The sequence below is a fragment of the Ochotona curzoniae genome, unplaced genomic scaffold (genome assembly GCF_017591425.1).
Source record: "Ochotona curzoniae isolate NIBS_2020 unplaced genomic scaffold, NIBS_Ocur_1.0 scaffold_3890, whole genome shotgun sequence".
Lineage (NCBI taxonomy): Eukaryota > Metazoa > Chordata > Mammalia > Lagomorpha > Ochotonidae > Ochotona > Ochotona curzoniae.
In genome coordinates this window covers 23,711,226-23,730,688 of record NW_024467115.1, presented here as the reverse complement: position 1 = coordinate 23,730,688, position 19,463 = coordinate 23,711,226, and the positions used below count along the sequence as shown (strand labels likewise).

The 19,463-nt window shown below is 40.5% G+C and overlaps 1 protein-coding gene across 2 annotated transcripts in view; it reads right to left on the bottom strand.

Annotated features, from left to right (window-relative positions):
- Positions 1-19,463, bottom strand: part of PHACTR2 (phosphatase and actin regulator 2) — a 114,774-nt gene that overhangs the window by 31,861 nt on the left and 63,450 nt on the right. Inside the window, exons 5-9 of one of the 2 annotated variants that reach the window (XM_040965664.1) lie at positions 16,566-16,805; positions 12,197-12,731; positions 5,587-5,792; positions 4,275-4,431; positions 393-448 (exon numbers count right to left, since the gene is read on the bottom strand). In XM_040965664.1, coding sequence (XP_040821598.1) covers positions 393-448; positions 4,275-4,431; positions 5,587-5,792; positions 12,197-12,731; positions 16,566-16,805 — 1,194 coding nt within the window. The remainder of the gene's footprint in view (positions 1-392; positions 449-4,274; positions 4,432-5,586; positions 5,793-12,196; positions 12,732-16,565; positions 16,806-19,463) is intronic. The other variant, XM_040965665.1, reaches the window with a different exon arrangement.

Here is a 19,463-nt window from a genome sequence, read left to right as displayed (position 1 = left end):
TATTATTAATAATAGTAAAAAAGAAATTTTGATTTATATCTTTGTGGATTCTCTGGCTTTGCTTTGACATTTCTTTGCAAGAAGACAATGCCATTTTCTCCTGCTTAACATTTGGAAGGAAGAAGACACGGAGCATATTTCACCTTTTCTACCAATTGTTCTGTGAATCTAGTCTGGTAGATATCAGATTTGAAGATTTGAAGTGAAAAAAACCAATTCAAGAGATTTTTTTATGCATATGAATAACTGTACATAATTGTCTTATAAATGAGCCATTTCAGCCAGTTGTGAGTAAATTAATATATTATGGTTTCCTACTGAGAAACAGATCATGCTTAGAAGCATTTTATTAATGTTTATAAAGGAACCTTTGAACAACATGGAATACTCACGTTTTAATATATTTCTTTGTTCTAATTCTTCAGTTGTGGGTCTCTGGCTGAGTCTCCTATGAAGAAAAAGGACACAGTGCAAGTTACAAGCAAGGACCCTTTAGCTGGAGATAACAAAATAGAAGAACAAACAAAGCAATTTAAAAAATCAGAAATAAAAATTGCAAAATAAACGCCTCCTTTGTATTACTTTGGAGATCACGGATGGTGGTTGGGAGTGTTAACTCTCCCCTTCTCCACTGTTCCTCCTCCCTGCAGAAACAGAACTGCCCGACTTGCAGTGAGGTGTCTGGCAACAGCCTTCTGCCTCCCCAACAGCTGCATATGCTGATGTGACTGTGTTTGGACAACGCATAGAAAAGACTGACATTTGTAACTTCCACTTTTTATCCTTATAATGTCTGCTTGTGTGTTCACTTCTTCCCTTCTTCCACAGATTAGAACTTAACCTTGGTGGTGGGAGCGAGCGCTGCTCAAGCAGATGGGGACACCCAGAGGAAGGGAGAGAAAGAGAGACAACGGACCCGTTGCTCAACCACACTGGATGGTCCCCTCCTCCTGACTGCCATGTGAAACGGAAATAATCACACCTTCGTTGAACCCCTGTGCTTTTTGGCCTCCACCGTAAAAGCTCAGTTAATGTGCATATTATTAGTGTTTAAAGCAGGCTGTTGCTCTGGAGGCCATGCCAACTCAGAGAGATTCGGTACTGTACAGTAAGCAAAGTAAGTGACCCACTGCTGTGGGGACCCTAAGTGAACATACTGCAGCCAAACTTGCCTTGGGATCTATAGGCTCTTCCCATCTACTCTCAAGAAAACCCAGGCTCTTTTGGAATTAGATGCTGTATATCTGACATGAGATCTATATGTCCTAATAGCCCTTTATAACCTTCCTCTTGGTCATGTTTATGTGCCAAATTTGTTGTGAATAGAAGAGAAACATTTCCTTTGGATGTAGCCTGAAAAGGTACAACAAATGTATATGAAACATAATATTAAAAGTCAGATGTGGGCTCAGCGTGATAGCATAGCGGCTTAAGTCCTCTCCTTGAATGTGCCAGGATCCCATATGGGTGCCAGTTCTAATCCCAGCAGCCCTGCTTCCCATCCAGCTCCCTGCCTGTGGCCTGGGAAAGCAGTTGAGGACAGCACAAAGCTTTGGGACCCTGCACCCATGTGGGAGACCTGGAAGAGGCTCTTGGCTCCTGGATTCGGATCAGCTCAGCTCCAGCCGTTGCGGCCTCTTGGGGAGTGAACTATTGGACAGAAGAGCTTCCTCTCTGTCTCTCCTCCTCTCTGTGTATCTGCCTTTCCAATAAAACTAAATAAATCTTTTTTTTAAAAAAAAAAAAGTCAGATGTCATACATTCTAAGTATTTATGCCTAGACAAAAATGAGATGAGGAATTGAAATTAACACTTCACATATCTCATTAAAAACACTGTTGAAGTTTAATCTTTATCACAGCTACTCTGAACTTAGTTTAAGCACTTGAGTTCACAAAAAACCTCGGTGAACATCTCTGCCTATTCTAGCCACATTCCATGCCACCCACATATCCGTGTGTCCTAGCCCCGTATCTGCAGTTCCAACATATTGGACTCTCTATCATCTCCATCATCTTTCTTTTTCTGTTGGACTTCTCTTCCTCTGGAATGCCTTTTTCTCCTCGTCACGATACTGAGATCCTACCAATGAGTTTAGAAGTACCTTGAAAGTGTGTGTTCACTCCTGGAGATGAGAATTCAGGCTGTGGTTCTTTGCCAATAGCCAAAAGCTATCATTTATCAGACTTTTAAGATTCCAGGTCCTGTGCTAGATGCTGAACTTATGTTGTCCTGAATCCTAAAACCAATTTGCAAGGCAGCAGATAACTCCCATTTCACAGATGGGAAAACGAATACATCGTCACTGTTTTATTAAGTACAATTTCCTGTTTTTCTGTTCTGTTTTCTTGCTGAGTATCATTATCATATAAATATACTGATTGCTATAGATGGATCATACATCTCTAAACCTGGAGTGAATGTGTAGCAATTTTTTATAATTTTTCAAAGCTTTGTAGTACACAGTTGGGTATATCAATAGTATTTTTCATGTTTTATATTTTTCACTAAAAATAATTGTGACTAAAATTTTAGTACAAAATTGTTTATCTCTGTTCAATAAAAAACTGAATTTAGGATATCTCTACATACTAAAATATCTAGTACTGTCTAAAAAAAACCCTGCTACTGATTAGTATAGGATTTTAAACAAAGGAACATGAAATTTTATTTAATGCCAGCTCAACTTTTATTGGGACATAGGTATAAAACTTTACTTTTTAACCCTTTACTGTAATAAAATGATGATGTTCTTTGTTTTTAAGGGATTCATCTTATTTTGCATTCTTTTACATATTTTTCTTTTGCACGTTCTTACTCACTGTAACAATAAGCAAGGACAATAAAACAATCCAAAAAACTTAGCACACAAAGTACAAAATAGAAGACCATATGCACGAGAGAAGATTGGGCAGAGAGCCCAGGAACCGAAATTCTAACCTTGGTTCTGCTACTACGGAACTGCACGTCCTTGAAAAATTTCCGTAATCTTTCTGGGCCCCAGAGAGAGCCCTGTTTTTACTTGGTAAGATTACAAGTTTGACTTGTAAGATCCTCTCGGCTCCATACTGTTAATCACTTTAGTTGCTCAAGTTAGGAAATGGTCAAAGTTTAGGGCTGCAGTGAGAATACCAGAGTTTAAAAAAAATGGTCATTGGCAAACTCTTCTTGAACTTCTTCCAGCGGTGGGAGTCTCAGAGAGACCCCCAGAGCCTTTTCCTAGCCTGTCCTTTAGGCAGAGTTTTCCCTTCACCCAGATGTCACAGTGGCCATCGGTGAAACCAGCCTTCAAATCTCACCATGTGGTCTCAGTCTCACAGGGGCCATTCTCCCTGCGGAGACGGTGCAGAGAGGCAAAGCCCTGTGCCAACCCTGCAGCTATGCCAAAGTTGGGCAGACCCCTCATTTCCAAGCAAGGACAGCCACTGCCGCCTCATCTAAATCCAGGCTGTTTCCTTCTGCTAAGTATGCACTTCGCTTGATATGTACGAAGAGCAGAAGTCTGCAGAGTTACTGATGCTTAAATGTACTGAAAACTGCTGATCAAAAATGAGAGCTTCAGCATGAATGAAAATTCACTTTCATTGTGAGGTTCCAAAGTTATGAATAGCAAAAGCAGAAATCCTAAGGAATGGCTTTTGGCAGGAAGAGATGTAAGGTGACCCATTTATCTGAAGTTAAGAGGGCAACTTTGTATAAGGCGTATGATTACCTGACTTGATGGAGCTGACAAGGAACATTTCCACAGTCTCAAGGCCCACAGAGCAAACCTTGATGGAGTCACAGGATTGCTTGGGAGATTATAAATGTAGTTGGGATTTGGGCAAATTGTGCTCTTTGAGCCAAGTCTAGCCTGCTACTTTTTATTGGCATACTGCCACCCTCCTTTGTTCATATACTGTTTACACCTGCTTGCATGCTGTCCCATCATATCCAACAAGCTGCAACAGAAATTGTTGGCTAGTAAGGCTCAAAATATTTACTAACTGGTCCATGGTAAAATGGCTTGTTGACTCCTTAAGGTAGGTGTTGGGAACCTCAGAGCCATTGGCTAACTGGAACAGCAAGGTCATTGGTTCAGTGGCTCACCATTCAAGACAAACTTTGAAAGATCATGTGAGCCAGTTGTGCCCATACACATGGAACTTAGTTTGGGATAGGAATCTTGAGAGCAAGAAATGCAAGAAATAGGCAGTGCTGGGCCAAAGTAAGGAATCTTCTAGAGGAAGAAAAGCATGGAACAGGTAGTGCTAGGCAAACATCTCAGCAATTACCTGACTAGCTTGGTTCCAATCTGCTGCCGAATTTCCTGCCTCTCTTCCTCCGATGTGCGCTGCAAGATGTTTTTATCCTCTAGCTCCTTCTTGGATGGTCTGTTGCCAAGTTTGATAGCAAGAGTATCCCTTCGTCGTATTTTACTTGCCAAAGCACCTGAGGATTTAAAAAGGGCAGAAATGGAGAGAAAGCAGCTCCTAGGTAGTGGTAGTTGGGTAACACGTGGCATTAACTTATACAGAGCTCAGATTAAATTCTTCATCCTCATGCAAGAGAAACAACTTAATTAACCTAAGAGGAAAAGGCCTTTCAGTTGGATGGAGTTCATTTTGAAAAAGACTGAAGATTTTTTGTTTTTTTGTTTTTTTAGTTTGAAGATGAAGATTGGGACACCATGAAAAACTTGGAAGTATCAGCTCATCATTTGCAAAGTGAGTTTTGCAGCTTGTTTTTGCTGAGATGGTGGATGATGGAAATCACTGGTTGCACAATGCCTTTTGGTTTTCAAGCTTTACAAGTCAATCCCTTGACTTATATTGCACAGTTAATCCCTGTCTTGCCTTCTCCTTCACTCTGACACCGCACTGGCAAAGACCCCATGCTGCAGAACAATATCTTAACCCCCAGTGGTGCAAGAATCCCTAAAGTCTCAACAGATGATAGTTAATATCAGATGGATAACATTTTTTCCCTGCTCTGTGCAGATTACAAGGAATTGAACAAACTGCTGATTAAGGACTATGACAGTCCTTTTATATTGCTGTTCATATTCTATCAGTTCAGTCCTGCAGGTCATCCTGCTCAGGAAGTTTCGTAAAATCCAGCACAGTCCAGTTCCCTGAGTTATCCACGTGCAGTGAGATCTCCCCACTTTAGCATCGCTTCTTATGGAAGGCATGCTGTCTCACTTATTGGGAACCAGTCTTTGTTTTTAATTCTATATATGGTACTTGCCATTTTTGATTGATTTTTCCCTCCCCTTCAACTGTGCTAAAAGAGAGAGTCCCATTCTAAATGCCTTCCAGCAGCAAGCCAAGGAGGCCTGCACCGAGGCTCTTCCTCTGAGAACAACTTCTTGTTATTCTGAAAAAGATCCCTCTGCCTAGAATGTACTGCTTCTCTGCACCAGCACAGAAGGGAAGGCTGGACCGGTCCTGTGACATCATCCTTAGAAGGGCCTGTCTCCAAACATTCGACTCCAGGACACCCATGTCTCCAACTGGCAACAGGCCTTTGCTCCTGGGGCAAGGCACTTGCTTCCATCACTGCCCACTCCTCCCCCCAGTCCCCACCCTGTGAAAGCAGCCTTACTTTCTCCACTGCCATCCTCATCCCCGTCCTCTTCCTCATCATCATCATCAGTGTACAAGATGGGTCCATCTGAGTCCGAGTCGTTGGCCTGGTACTCCCGTGGGCTCTCATCCTCAGGGGCACTGAAGGACTCTGAAGGGTCTCCCATCAGTCCAGGGGTGAGTAGCTGAGGTGCTGCCTTCCCCAGTTCATCTTTGGTTGTGAAGCTGTTAAAGCCATAGAAATACAGGGGTGAGGCAAAGGCACAGGATAACCCCAAGAGTAGAGGGGAAACACCAATGCTGTGAGAAAGAGGTTTCTTCTGGGTGTGCCACATGGGTGCAGGAGTCCAAGGACATGGGCCATTTTCTGCTGCTTTTCAAGACACATATTCCTTTTCAAGGAAGCTGGATCAGATGTAGATCAGCTGGGATTTGAAACAAGAGTGCAGTAATACTGACTTCTTAGGATTTTATATAAATATATACATATATATGATTAAGATTCACTTATTTATATTAGAAAGACAGATTTACAGAGAGAAGGAGGCATGGGATGATCTTCTGCCTCCTGGTTCAATCCCCAAGTGGCTGCAACCGCCATATGCCAGAGCTGAGCTGATCCTAAGTCAGGAACCAGGAGCATCTTCTGGTCTCCCATGTGGGTCTCAAAGCTTTGAGCCGTCCTCTACTGCTTTCAGGCCACAAGCAGGGAGCTGCGTGGAAAGTGGAGCAGCAGGGACACAAACCAGCGACACCCACATGGGATCCTGTTGCGTTCAAGGTGAGCATTTAGCCCCTGAGCCATGGTGCTGGGCCCCAGATTACACATTCTTCACTAATAAATTGAAAAGGTTCAACTAGATTGCATCTAACATTCAGCAAATGAATGTAATCAAATTGTATTTGGGGGAATTTATTTTTCCATAGAATATGGGAGTCCAGTGGAAAGAAAAACAAACCAGAAACTACTGGATATCTGACTGTATTTTTTAACCTTTAAATCTCAGTAAAACCTTGGTTTCTTGAGGAATATTCTAGGGGCTGTCAGTTTAGTTACTGACTTAAGGTGACTCAGAACAGTCCACAGGGCACTCACAATACACTTTGATCACTGACAACCTATCTGCCTTCCCAACACCTATGAGTTCCTGCACAAATGGACTCCTTGCTTTGTAGCCTGCTAGTGGCAATAGAAAGTATACCTTCTGGAGCCAGTACTGTGATACAGTAAGTAAAGCTGCTGCCAGGAACACCAGCATACATATATGGGCACCAATTTAAGTCCAGCTGCTCTACTTGTGAGCCAGCTCGCTGCAAATGGGTCTTGAAAAGCAACAGAGGATGTTCCAAGTCCTTGGACTACTTCACCCATGTGGGAGACTCTCATGAAGTTTCTGGCTCCTGGCTTTGCCCTGGTACAGCTCTGTACACTGTGGTCATTTGGGGAGTGGACAGTGGATGGAAGATCTCTTTTTTTTCTCTGTCTCTTCCTCTTTCTTTTTCTCTGTAACTCTGCCCTTCAATTAAATAACAGATCTTAAAAGGGAAAAGTATACTTTTTCGTTAATATAGGAATTCATCCTATTTTCATCCTGGCCAGTGTATCGCCAGGGAAAGTCATGTATTGTCTGTTTTCATTTCTCCGTTTGTAAAACTTCCTCGCAGGACTATTATAACATGAGATGGAAAGTGTGAAAGTTAAACACTCTTTAGAAGGAAGGGGATGCACAAGAATGCAATAATTTTCTATTATTTAGCTTAGTAAGTGTGTCTGGTTTAACGTGCTTCTATAAATATAAAAAGCTTGGCAGTTTTCAAAGGCAAGCATAAAAAAATATATTTTACATCAGAAGCATATGATACACTAAACTTCATGTGATTTGCATCTGAAGATACAGAAGATCCCCTAAATTACTTTCTGATATAAATAGAATAATCTAAATTCAGACATCACACTTCTAAAAGACTTCCCAGTACAAAACACGTGTCTGCTGTTCTCGTTAACAAAAACAAAAAGCAAATAAAAAAATCAAGCATTCTTTGAACAATAAACACAGGTAATTTTTAGCAGAATATGAGGGATTTAAACTTTTGCATTATGGTTCTACTTGTACCTGAGTACTCTCAAAATTATCCATTTTTTTTTTTCACTTAGAAATCCCAATAGCCTAAACTCTCATTCTCAAACAGGGAAATAGGAAAGCCTTTACATGCACACTATTGTATAATGATGATCATTCACTTGCAGAACATTTTAATCTCATCAAACTGAAACTTTGTTCCCAGTAAAGCCTCATACCTTCTAATCCTCAACTGTTGGCAAGCACCATTATACATTCTATTTCTATGAATCTGTTTCAGGTATCTCATGTAAGTGAAATTGTGCAATTGCCCTTTCATGTTTGTCCTGCTTTACTTGGCATGGTGTCATCATGACTCACTCGTGTTGTAGCACGTGTCAGAATTTCCTTTAATTGTGTGACTGAATGATCTCTCTCTCTATTTATGATGCATTTTGCTCCTCCTTTCATCATTCAATGGACATATCTTTCAGTTAGTGTGAATAACACTGCTGTGAACCTTTAGAGTACAAATTCAAGACCTGCTTTCAAAGCTTTTCATTATACAAGTTCTACTTTTGTAAAATTGTTGGCTCAACTGGTAATTCTATGTTTTTTGAAGAGTCATTACATTGTTGTCCCTGGTATGAAATCTCATCGTATATAATGGAACTATTATAATAGAAAAACTTATCTATGATCTGGAGTTTTACTTGATTGCCACTGGAAGCTCCTTATGTTTAAGTCTATTAGTTACTATTGGTGACCATAGCAAACTGGAAAGATATGTTCAGCACTAATGCATTGTGGGTAGCAGAACAAAAGGGATGAGCTCTGATATTCGTCTGTGTCATTGTTTACTAATTTGTTATATCAGTTATGCATTATTTTTAGTAGTTTTCAGAGTTCAGTATACATTTATACCTCACAAATGTGTTATACTATAGACAGGTCTTCTGATGTGTAGTTGATGGAACTGGAGAAGATCTTTGGTGAGTTGCCCACTCCAACAGCTATTCCAGACTAGAAACAAGGCTAAAGACTTTTGGTCTGCATATTAAATGTATCATAGGATGTATGTTTTTCACTAAATCTTATCAATTAGATTAATATAGTATAGTTAATATTAAATATACTCCAAATTTCTAGCAAGCGATTTATGACCTTGCTTTCATTTTTTCTCCTGCTCAATTCCGGGACAAGTTGAATAAAACACACATTTTATAAATGTTTGTGTAAACGGACTGAATAGAATCAAGTCACTGTTGGATATGGCCTCAAAAAAGTTTCTGCCTTACGTTATACCAGACATATGTGTTATTGATGAGGCTGCCAATGAAGAGAAGTCTACCAAAGAGTTAGTTCACTGCCATATGGGAACAGAGGTGGGTATTTTTTATACACAGCCACTTGCCCTCTGTAAAGTTTTGATATTTGTATTGCAAACAGAAGTCTCTTCATAAAATGACAGAATCTTCACACATTACTTGACTAAATATAACTCAGGGAGAGTTCTAAGTAGAGCGAGTGAGTGAGAGCCAAAAATTCTAATTCAAATATTCACTTGAAGAAAGAATCTGGAAAGAAATTTGAGAGCCCACCTATTTCAGGTTTATTAATTCAAGAGCAAACACAAAACACCCTGAAGCATGAATTAAAGTTGCAGCTTTTAATTCTGAAGAATATACAGGAGGAGGAAATTTCTGCACAAGAATTAAGATAGGTAGCCTGACTGGCAGGAAAATCGATGAAAATTATTATGAAAATCTAAAAAATATGCTCTAACAATGTCCTAAGTGTGCCCCTTCTGATGACAGCCACAGGAGACATAGAGAATGGCTATTTGCTTCTTCCACCTGACAATTCTTCACATACACAGGCTGAAAACTGATATTAAGTTCCCAGCACACAGTGTGATGCTTAGCCCAGTAAAGTGTGGTTCCCAAATGTTCATGGAAATGAACTGTACAGTCAGGTCATCTTTGGATACTCGTTCTTGGCATGCTTAGGACCATCTTTGGGAAACATTTTGTATGGCATATCATGCTCTTTGGTACACTGAATAATAAGCCTATATTCAACCTATTTCCCCCAATTCTTATGTTGTCTCAAATATTTATTGTTCCCGTGTGTACTGGACAACATTTTGTTAGAAACTATCACTTACACTGTGTCATTCATTTTTGCATTCTTGCTGCTTGGTATATTGCCCAGCACAGAGAAGGTAAGCAAAATATAAGTGCTGGAAGGAAGAATGTTCAGTTCAACAGACTGGAAGTGATTGTAAGGCTAGAAAACACTCACGAGAATTAAACGAAAGTACTTGCTACATGCTGGAAGTTTTAAAGATACTATGATGGACTGAATAGTTCCCAGAACTCATGTGTTGAGTCTCCCAACGTGACAGGGTTAGGAGGTAGCATATACTGGGCAGTATTTAGGTCATGAGGGTTCTGTCCTCATGAATGGATTAACACCATTATGAAAGGGTTCATGGGGATGTGTTTGTTTTCTTGCGCTTGGCGTCTTTCATCTTCTACATGCACAAAATGATGCAGCAAGAAAGTCCTTCCCCAGCTGCCACTGTCTGTACTGATATTGGGTTTTCCAGCTTCCAGAACTGTGAGGCAACAAATTTCTTTTCATTATAAATGACCCAGTCCGAGAAATGCACAAAAAGCATTCAGACCAGCACCATAACCACTACACTTCAATATCTTCTTTTCCCATATCTTCTTTTAAAATGCCAACCAAACTAATGTAAAATTTAATATTTATATATCTTTCCTTGGCATTCCTCCCAAATTTGGCTCTATAAATGATAAAAACACAGAACTATCAGGAAAGAAAATATAGAAGCTCGAGAAAACTTAACAAAAATTATTCAGAGAATAGAAGTTGCTGTATGATGCTGGGTTTAAATTCTGGTTTTGCCAGTTCTAATTGGGCAATCTTCGCTAGGCTATTTTACTTCTCTCAGAGCTAGTTTTTTTTTTTTTTTCATCTATTAAACAGGAATAAGCCAGGGAAAATTTGCGTGAATTGAATAATAATATATATATAGAACTTAGTTCCTTATATCAAATAGGTATACAGTAAGTAAAGGTTATTACTTTCAGCATTTAAATACAGTTGATATCTTAGACGCTTGATCAAAAGCAGCTAAGTATAGTATTTTCTTAAAACTCTTAAAACCATTTTTTGGAAAGAGGGCCTATTAAATAATTTGAAGAGTGAATATAGGTTTTATATTTAGAAATGGGAGAAAAAAGGTTGAATTTAAAAGTTCTAAGGCTTACCCGGATGAAAATGACAGTTTCACCTGCTATTCACTTACAATCTCTCTTCACACTTGTAGGACAAGAGGGCAGACCTGTCTTATTTACCTTTAAGAAGACTATTTGCAGTACTTTGTGAATGTTTAAAGTAAGGAATGAAAAGGGCTGAAGACTCTTAGGATGAGCTGAGGCCACTAACTTGTTAAGTGCAACATCCACTTCCTTGGCCTGTTTTGTTGAATTACCTTCTTAAAGCAAATAAGTTAAGACTAACTACATTTTTTTCAAGATCCTCCTTTATACTCTTTATAAAATTAAGCATCAGGGTCATTTTATTTTCAACTACTACTTCTACCATACTGAAATAGGCTGTTTACACTTTTAAATGATTTAAAAAAATTGATAAGGGGAATCAATTGCATGTATATTATATATATGATTTTAACAGCATAATGATACTTCCCGACATATGCTTCCTCCCTTGCTTTTCCTCATCTCTCTCCTACTTCCTTTGTTCTCTTTATTTTTTTTTTTTCTTAAAATATTTATTTGCTTTTATTGGAAAGGCAGATATACAAAGTAAATACAGAGAGAAAGATCTTCCTTCTGCTGGCCCACTCCCCAAATAGTTGTAACAGCCAGAGAAGAGCCAGTCCAAAGCTAGGAGCTCTTCCAGGTCTCCCATGCAGGTACAGCATCCCTGGGCCATTTTCCACTGCCCTTTTTTATTTGTATTCAGTGTTTCAATGAGCATCCTGAGTGTCTGCAATCTATTTTTGTTCTACTGGGGACATACAATCAAGTAGGATCTATTGAATACTTCTGTCCCAAAGACAGGAGAAAAAGGATTGTCTTAGAATAGTGGATTAATAACGAATTCTGTCTAGAAGTATTAGAAAACTTCACAAAGGAGATAACCTTTGAGCTGGTACAACGTTGAGGAAACATGAAAGGTAGAAATGCTGTGGTTGGAAATAAGGACTCAGAATTTGGAAAAGTTCTTTCCTGATGGCTCGCTATTTTCTTAAGGGAAATAGAAGGCTAAGTGAGTTCTTAAAAGTGAGCAGGAGCTAGTTAGCAATCTTGATATAAAGGTGCTAAAGGTCCAAAATAAACTCTCTACGAAAATGAAGGGAACAGTCCATGGAGAAGACGCAGAGTATTGACACAGAACCTAATCAAAAGGGAGATTTTTCTGCCTTATCAATTGAATTTTATCAACAGTATAAAAGAAAGACTATTTTAGTAATCTTCAGTATGCAGACGGAATATGAGCTTTGTCCCAACTCACCATTTTGCATTTTCTCTGCTAACACTTAAGCCAGTGCCTGAGGGAAGGGTGGTTCTGTTTGTTGGTTCTTCAGTCCAAAGGAATGGACTTGGGTCTAAGGCAGAGCCGGGCAGGTCAGATCCGTTGCTGACCAGGACAACTGGAGTGTCTGAGGCAACAATGCATTGATCCTCAAGAGGAAGAGAAGGGGCTGGGGGAGAAGGTGGTGGAGCCATGGGCGATGAAGGGACTGAAGGCTTGGGCTTGCTTGTACTCGGTTCCTCTGTCCCTGGGACAACTGGCTTGGGTTTGATACTCTCCATTCTGGTTTCTGGAAGCTCTCCTGTAAGGTCTTCTGTGCCAGAAGTGGTAGGTTCGGAAGACAGTCGAGATGTTGTTGGCTGCTTGCCAGTTTTCTTCTTGCCTTTTGCAGTCCCCAGTGCCCCTGTTTTGCTAGCAACTGTCTCCTTTGAAGCTCTGGGACGAGATGAGGTGGATGAAGTAGATGGTGAAGTTGATTTGGAGCCACTTGATTTTTTTGAATGAGAGGAACCAGCTAAAACAGAGAGATTCTGTATTAAAAGTCAGAGAACATGTTACTTTTTCAAATAAAGCAATTAAGTTACAAGTGTCAATGTTTAAAATGTCCTCCTTAAATCTGTTGGATAAACAAATGCAATGAAGTAAGCCAATAATGATAATGGCTTTTTTTTTTTTTAAATGCACTGCTTACCTAAAAATCTATGTATAACAAGTGGTACAACAAAACTAGGGGCAAAAGCCCTCTGTTTCCACCTGTTTCAGTCTAAAGCTGGATAAGCCAATAGGAAAACCCTCAGTTCCTCATCCTGTGGGGTACCTGACAAAGCCCTTGTAATGCTCCAGAGAAGTGAGCTGCAGTGTATAGGGAGGGTACGACACCAGCAGCCAGCTGGAAGCAGCACACAGCTGGGCTTATCACAAATCATAAATACTCAATGCTGTCTTTCTGGGAATGAAGTGGTGGCCTACATTCTGCAAAGGCCAAGGTGTATGTTCCAGTTCCTTTCTGGGTCAGTAGTAAATTCACTCAAATCCTACTGCTTCAAAAGGAAACTCTAAACCCTAGTGGCTGAACGAGCAGCTCACCATGTTAACCTATATTTCCATGTGTGGTATTGATAGGGTAAAGGCATAGAGTTACACAGGAAAGACAGGGATTCTTCAACGCCAAAAGGCAGACAGAAAGAAACAAACCTCTTTCCCCACACAAAATATATACATGGTGGCACCTGAATAATGTGGCAGAAAAGCATATCTTTCTGAGAACATTGGACTCCACCTTTGCAAAGCTCTTCCTGATCATTTACATTCCAGCAGACCATTCCTCAAAGGATGCAGTGGTATTATCTACCTCTTCTGGGAAGGACTGCCTTCAACCAATCCATTTTCAGGGGGATAAAAGGTTAACTAGCCCTTTTCTTTAAGTATCATCTTAGGAAATAGATGTGAACTCCCAAGAGAATCCTCTTCTGTTTCATGACCTTTATGATCTATAAACTTCTCTTAGTTGCTTCCACTCTCATGTTGTATATTCCCTCTTTCTTGAATGCCTGTTAGAAAATATTCTTTCAGTGTTGAGGAGCTGACTCATACTGCAAACAGATGCTACTGTGACTTACCTCTGGTTATGACCTTATTGATGACAACTGGGAAGTTTAATGAGGAAGAACAGATAAAGGAACATATGATGAGATGCAAGATTCGTTGATCCAAGCACTACAGCAAAGAACCCAATCTCATGTATTACTAGATCAAGGAATCTATATTATAGGCTCTTTATTATCTTGGATATGCATAGTTAGATTTTTACCTCTTCAAATCTAAACCTGTTGATACATATTTATAATTAATAACCTTTACTGACTATCAGTCAAACTCATTAAGCATATTCCTTTCAGTCTAAGTCCATTCTAAATTTATTTTTCACAATCAGGACACTAAAATTTGATGCCTAAACACATCCAAATATTTTCTTAGCTCAGATAAACAGAATATATCCTGTATATTAACTCTATTACTTTTTTAGATAACTTTTTTTTCTAAAAGAAAAGTTTAACTTTAACCTGGCTTACAGATAAAGATATTTTTCCCCCAACATCTGGAGTGCAAATTCAAACTATGTAATATTTTTCTTTAAATGCTTTCTAAGTGACAGGACTTTTTTTTGCCTTGAATAGATGCCATGATGAAAAAAAAAGTGACTTTTCTTCAATATGAACTTTTGTTGTTAACAATACATCTAACAAGAAAGGGGGTAAAAAAGTGCAGGATTTGCCTTCCCTTCCTGGTTAAGCAAGGGAATGCTATACACTAACATCTGGCTATTTGGAGGTCTATGCTATTTTTAACTGATCACTTTTCTAAGAATTCGGTAGATATGATGGGAAATGAACAGCTACATATGGACTATTCCAGTCAACATTTCTATAATAATACAATGTCATCATGTGGCGAATTCTCCATGGTTATAAACAGAGTTTCTACAGGATCCTGAATACTATCAACACATGATCTTTGTACATGAGTTTATTGGTGTCTATGCTGCAACCCTGCATCTTTGTGATAGCCCTGGGACAGCCTGATGTGTCTCCATCCATATGGGTTTGCCAGCTCTCTTACAACACAGTGCACACAATGACTGCACTCTTCCCTCTTTGGAGCATCGTGAGACCATCTGGTAAGAACTCAGAATTTCTCATGAAAGCTGTTCCTGGGCCTTTGTGTTAATCATCAGCTTTCTTTTGATAGTTGAAGCTGAGTCCATAGTGAGTCACCCGCACATGTGAGTGAAGCAGGACAGGACCACAATCCCCAGAGGCAATACGACAGTCTGAGACTCTGCTTTGAGAAGCAGATCAGGGTCTGTCTCATTCCAGGCAGCATTCTGGGGCTTTGTGAGGCCATCTGGGAAACACGCACAAGAACGAGAAAGGATACTGACATGTGAGGACAGTTGGTCCCTGTGGAGATAAATGGTGCTCCAGTGCTGCTGCCAGGCACATCATCCTGAGCCATTTTGCTGGAGAGCTTATTAGAAGAGACCCAGACGCTACAGGTCAGAAAGGGAAAGAGCAACACAGGGAGCGAGACATCTCTTTGCATTGAGAGAGCTGCTATCCTGTGGATGGACCATTCTGTGAACTGAGCATTAAGGGTATACAATATGAGGTGGTGGGGGGATGGACACCAGGGCAAATCCTAGTAGACTAGACAAGTACTGCTGCTTATTTTAAGGAAAGTAGATTTTCCACAGCACAGAAGAATTTTTACAGATATGTCAACAGGGAAAAGCCCTTGAGCATGCGGTCTTTGATGTGTGCTGCTTTGAAAGCTAACCAACATGGCAGGCCTCTTCCTTCTACCTCACAGGAAGAAGGGAAGTTCCTCTTTGCATTAAGCAACCTGATTAGAAGAAACCTACTATAGATGATGCAACTACTGGTGATTTGTAATAGCATCTCGAAAAGCATCACACATATAACAATATGAATTTTCTTGGGAGAGGAAATGGAAAAGGATCCTGAGCGTTTAACTTTCAGTTTCACCGAAACCTTTCTGACTGCAATAAAGGAATGTGGTGGAGCTGACCCAAATGATACAAACACTTTGTCATTTACCAGAAGGGGAATGACTATGACTGCTGGAGATTTCACAAGTTAAGATCCAGCAAATATGTCAGAGATAAATGATGTATTTGCATATGCAGTTTCAGAAAGAAAACCCAAGCCAAAAGGCCACACATAAACTCAAATAGGTAGGTCAGTCAATGTCTACAGAATATCATTTCAGATCAGCATCATTCATTGGGCACACTGCTCCCTGTGTCCTGCAGCTGGGTCTTTTCTAAGATGAGACTAAATAGGTGTGGTACAGAAGGTAAATCCACCTTTGGAATACTCACACCCCATATCAGAGTGCTTTGTTCAAGTCCTGGCTCCTCTGTTTCCAGTCCAGCTACTGGCCACTGGATCAAGGCAAACTGTTGGTGATGGGGCTTAGGGCCCTTGTGGGAGACCCAGAAGAAGTTTAACGCCCATGGTTCCAGCATGGCTTAGCTCTGGTTGTTATGAGTAGACAGAAGACCCCTCTCTGCTTATGCCTTTCAAATAAAATAAGAAACATCTCTTCCACACCCCCTCCAACAAAGGAAATATAATGAGTGAACTAATCAATAGACAATCTCCTTTGGTAGACAGAAACAAAGAAATCTCCTTTGTGTGTGAAAGTAGAATCCTGATACTAAATTCTAAGACACTAAAAACCCATCACATGTGGAAGAAACAAGTAGCCCCATCCCAGAGGCACACACCCTGGACTCAACCCCATAGCTCACTGGCACCATACTCACCAGCCTCTCGGGTCGTGTTTCGGCTTGTTGGCTTAGGTGGAGGGACAGGGGCCTGCTTACCGGGAACCTTGGCATTTTTTTTAATGGGAGGCACTTCGTCACCCTTGTGGCTGGCCCCAGCGGCAGCCCCTTTTGGAGGCACAGGTGTTTTTTTGGGTTTAGGTTTGGGTTTAGGCTTAGGAGGATCTGAAGGAGGTAGAACAGGAGCTGCCGGAGTTTCAGAGTGGTTTTCAGAGTTCTCTACAAATGAGAAATTGAACAGAGCAGACTGATACAGACATACACCATAGAAATACATGGAGTAAGACATGGTGACAGTGATACACAATATGGCTGCGTGGCCCCTGGGAATCAGGTAGAGTTTGGCATCACACAGAGCAAAGCATGGAGTGAAAAGCAAAGGCTGGAAGACAAACAGGACTGCATTGTATGGGTCCTTTAGTCACTCCTTTGATAAAACTGGGCCACACATGTAATGACTTTGTAAAAGGTTTCTTGAGGGTGGCTGTTACAGTCCCAGGTGAGAGTCCCTGATTGCAGACCTCCAACCTGCTGCTTAGGTCATTAGATGACAAAGGGCAGAGGAGATTTAGTGCTAAATTTGAATGTAAGAGACTTAAGAAAATCCAAGGTCTCTCCAACAGGGGAGACATGTACATTTAATATATATACAGCCATGCCAACCACTGGACTCAGTAACCTTCTAGAACTCAAGCAAAGGGATTCATTGTGGGCAAAATCAACGATATTTTAAACTAAGGGAGACTCTGCAGGATTGCTCACATGGGCCGCAATGTGCTGAATAACGGCCTATACGCACTAGTGACAGTCGCAAGCTCTGCCTAGGAACTCAGGCGGCTTCCTGATCTACTGTTGCAACTGTAGGCCTCCTAGAATGACTACAGAGACAAAGGTTAAAACTCAGCCAGAAGAACTCATACTTGAAACAGAAGTGTCTCAGGGGATTTGCATAACTGCGGGAAGACTAGAGCTAGTCTCTCATTACAGAAAACAGAGATCCTGCACATTTATTCATTTATTCATGTCTCTTTATTTTCCACTAGCGATTGACTGGAATAAAAATAATTAAAATGCAGTCCTGGTCCAAAGAGTTAAGCAGCATTCCTTTCAAACAGAGAACACAATAAAAAATGTGAGAGAGTACTAAGAAAACACTAAGTCTGCGTATATATCCTTCCTGTTACTCAAGAACCAAGAAGGGATTGGAATATTGAATGTATTCCATTGCATTATTTTCATTTGGCCTCTTACCTGAGAGAACATGAAGTGAAAACTCAGCTCTGTTTTTATCTTTCCTGAATCAATATGAAGTCACATCTCTTATTACCGTAACAGCCACCTGACCCCTGTTATTTAGGGTGTTATTCAGGGGATAACCAATAAAATATTTCTGGTGAAGTTCATCTTTCATCTTGATAGAATCACAAAGCCAATGAGGTCCAAATGGGCCTCCTCCATCTGCGCATTCAGCCTGATTGTGTGAGCCACTTACTTGGGCTTATCAGAGGCTATCTTGTATTTTCTGCCTTTCTGTTTCTCATGTCTTCACGTCAGTTAAGCTGCTTATTATCTTTAATGCAGCAGTGTTCATGCCCCAACATGGTCTGAACCAGAAGGCCTTTTAATTTCAAGAGTCAGCTGGGGCTGAGAATGATGCAAGCTGATGTCCAACTACACATTTAATTTTGCTGTGAAATATACAAATGTACAGGATTTGCCACATGACACACAGGCCAAAGGCATTTTCCTCAAGTGCATCTTTGTAATATCAGCCCTGAGCATTATGCAACACATGCAGACCAGGTCCCTCATCATTGTCTGTGGTGACGGCAGGTAGATAGATGTCCAGGACTTGGTATCTTGATTCTCTTTTATGCTATGCACCCTATGTGTCCTAGCCTTTCTGTTTATGCATGGCCTTAAAAGAATTTTTGTTCTTTCTACTTGAAGTTTTCAATTCTAAAGTTATACCCCAAAGATCTGAGCTCTGGGTTTGGGAAATACCTGGCTCTCTGTGTGACGGCTGGAATCGCAATGCCTGCTGGGAGTGCAAGGACACATGTTGCACATAGATTCTCCCTGGCCTGTGGAGAAGCCCTGGTAAGATAAGGAGAACTTATCTTTGATCTTTACCAATTATTTATGAGTATCTGCCACTGTGGTGCTATGCATGAGTTGTGGACATACATGTGAGTGTGCAAATTGTTTGCTGATTAACTTAGGATCATTCTCTCTCTGTGTCTTGGGTGATAGTTTATTATCTCATTAAACATATTGTTCTAAAAGCCACTTCCATTCAATGAACATGACTGGTTGACAGTTACACAAAAATTCACTGAAAACAGACTTTTCCTATCAGAGAGGTAATGAGTGAAGTCTCAGTGCCTTTTTTGACCATGACTGTATGAGCTGAGCACATGATATAAACTGATGGTGTAGGAGAGTGCTATCTTTGCCAGGGGAGGTGAAGAAAGGGCTGCTTGTGCACTCTGGCTTGTTTGCTTCACAACAATACAATCTGCAAGACAAGCTATTTGTCCTACGACTCCTTTTAGCACATGACAGATTGACTCCAATAAACTTATAGCAAGTCCAGGGCTGCAGGCATTCTTCACTCCGCCAAGAACGCATTCGCCCCTGTCTCAGTGCTTCTCCATCACCTGACAACTTTCACATTCTTCCTTTGGGTCTGAGTGTGGAAAAATCTTCTTAGAAGAAATGTGTTCTGGAGCCCTCTGTAAGTTCTCTGGGCTAGTTCCTCACACTCTGGCCTTCTGTGGAAATCTGCAATTTGTGCTGCAATGGCTGGGTGGCGTGTGGAAATCCTGAAGGCCACAGTTTCCTTGAGGGCAAAAGCCGTTTCCTTTTACCACTATT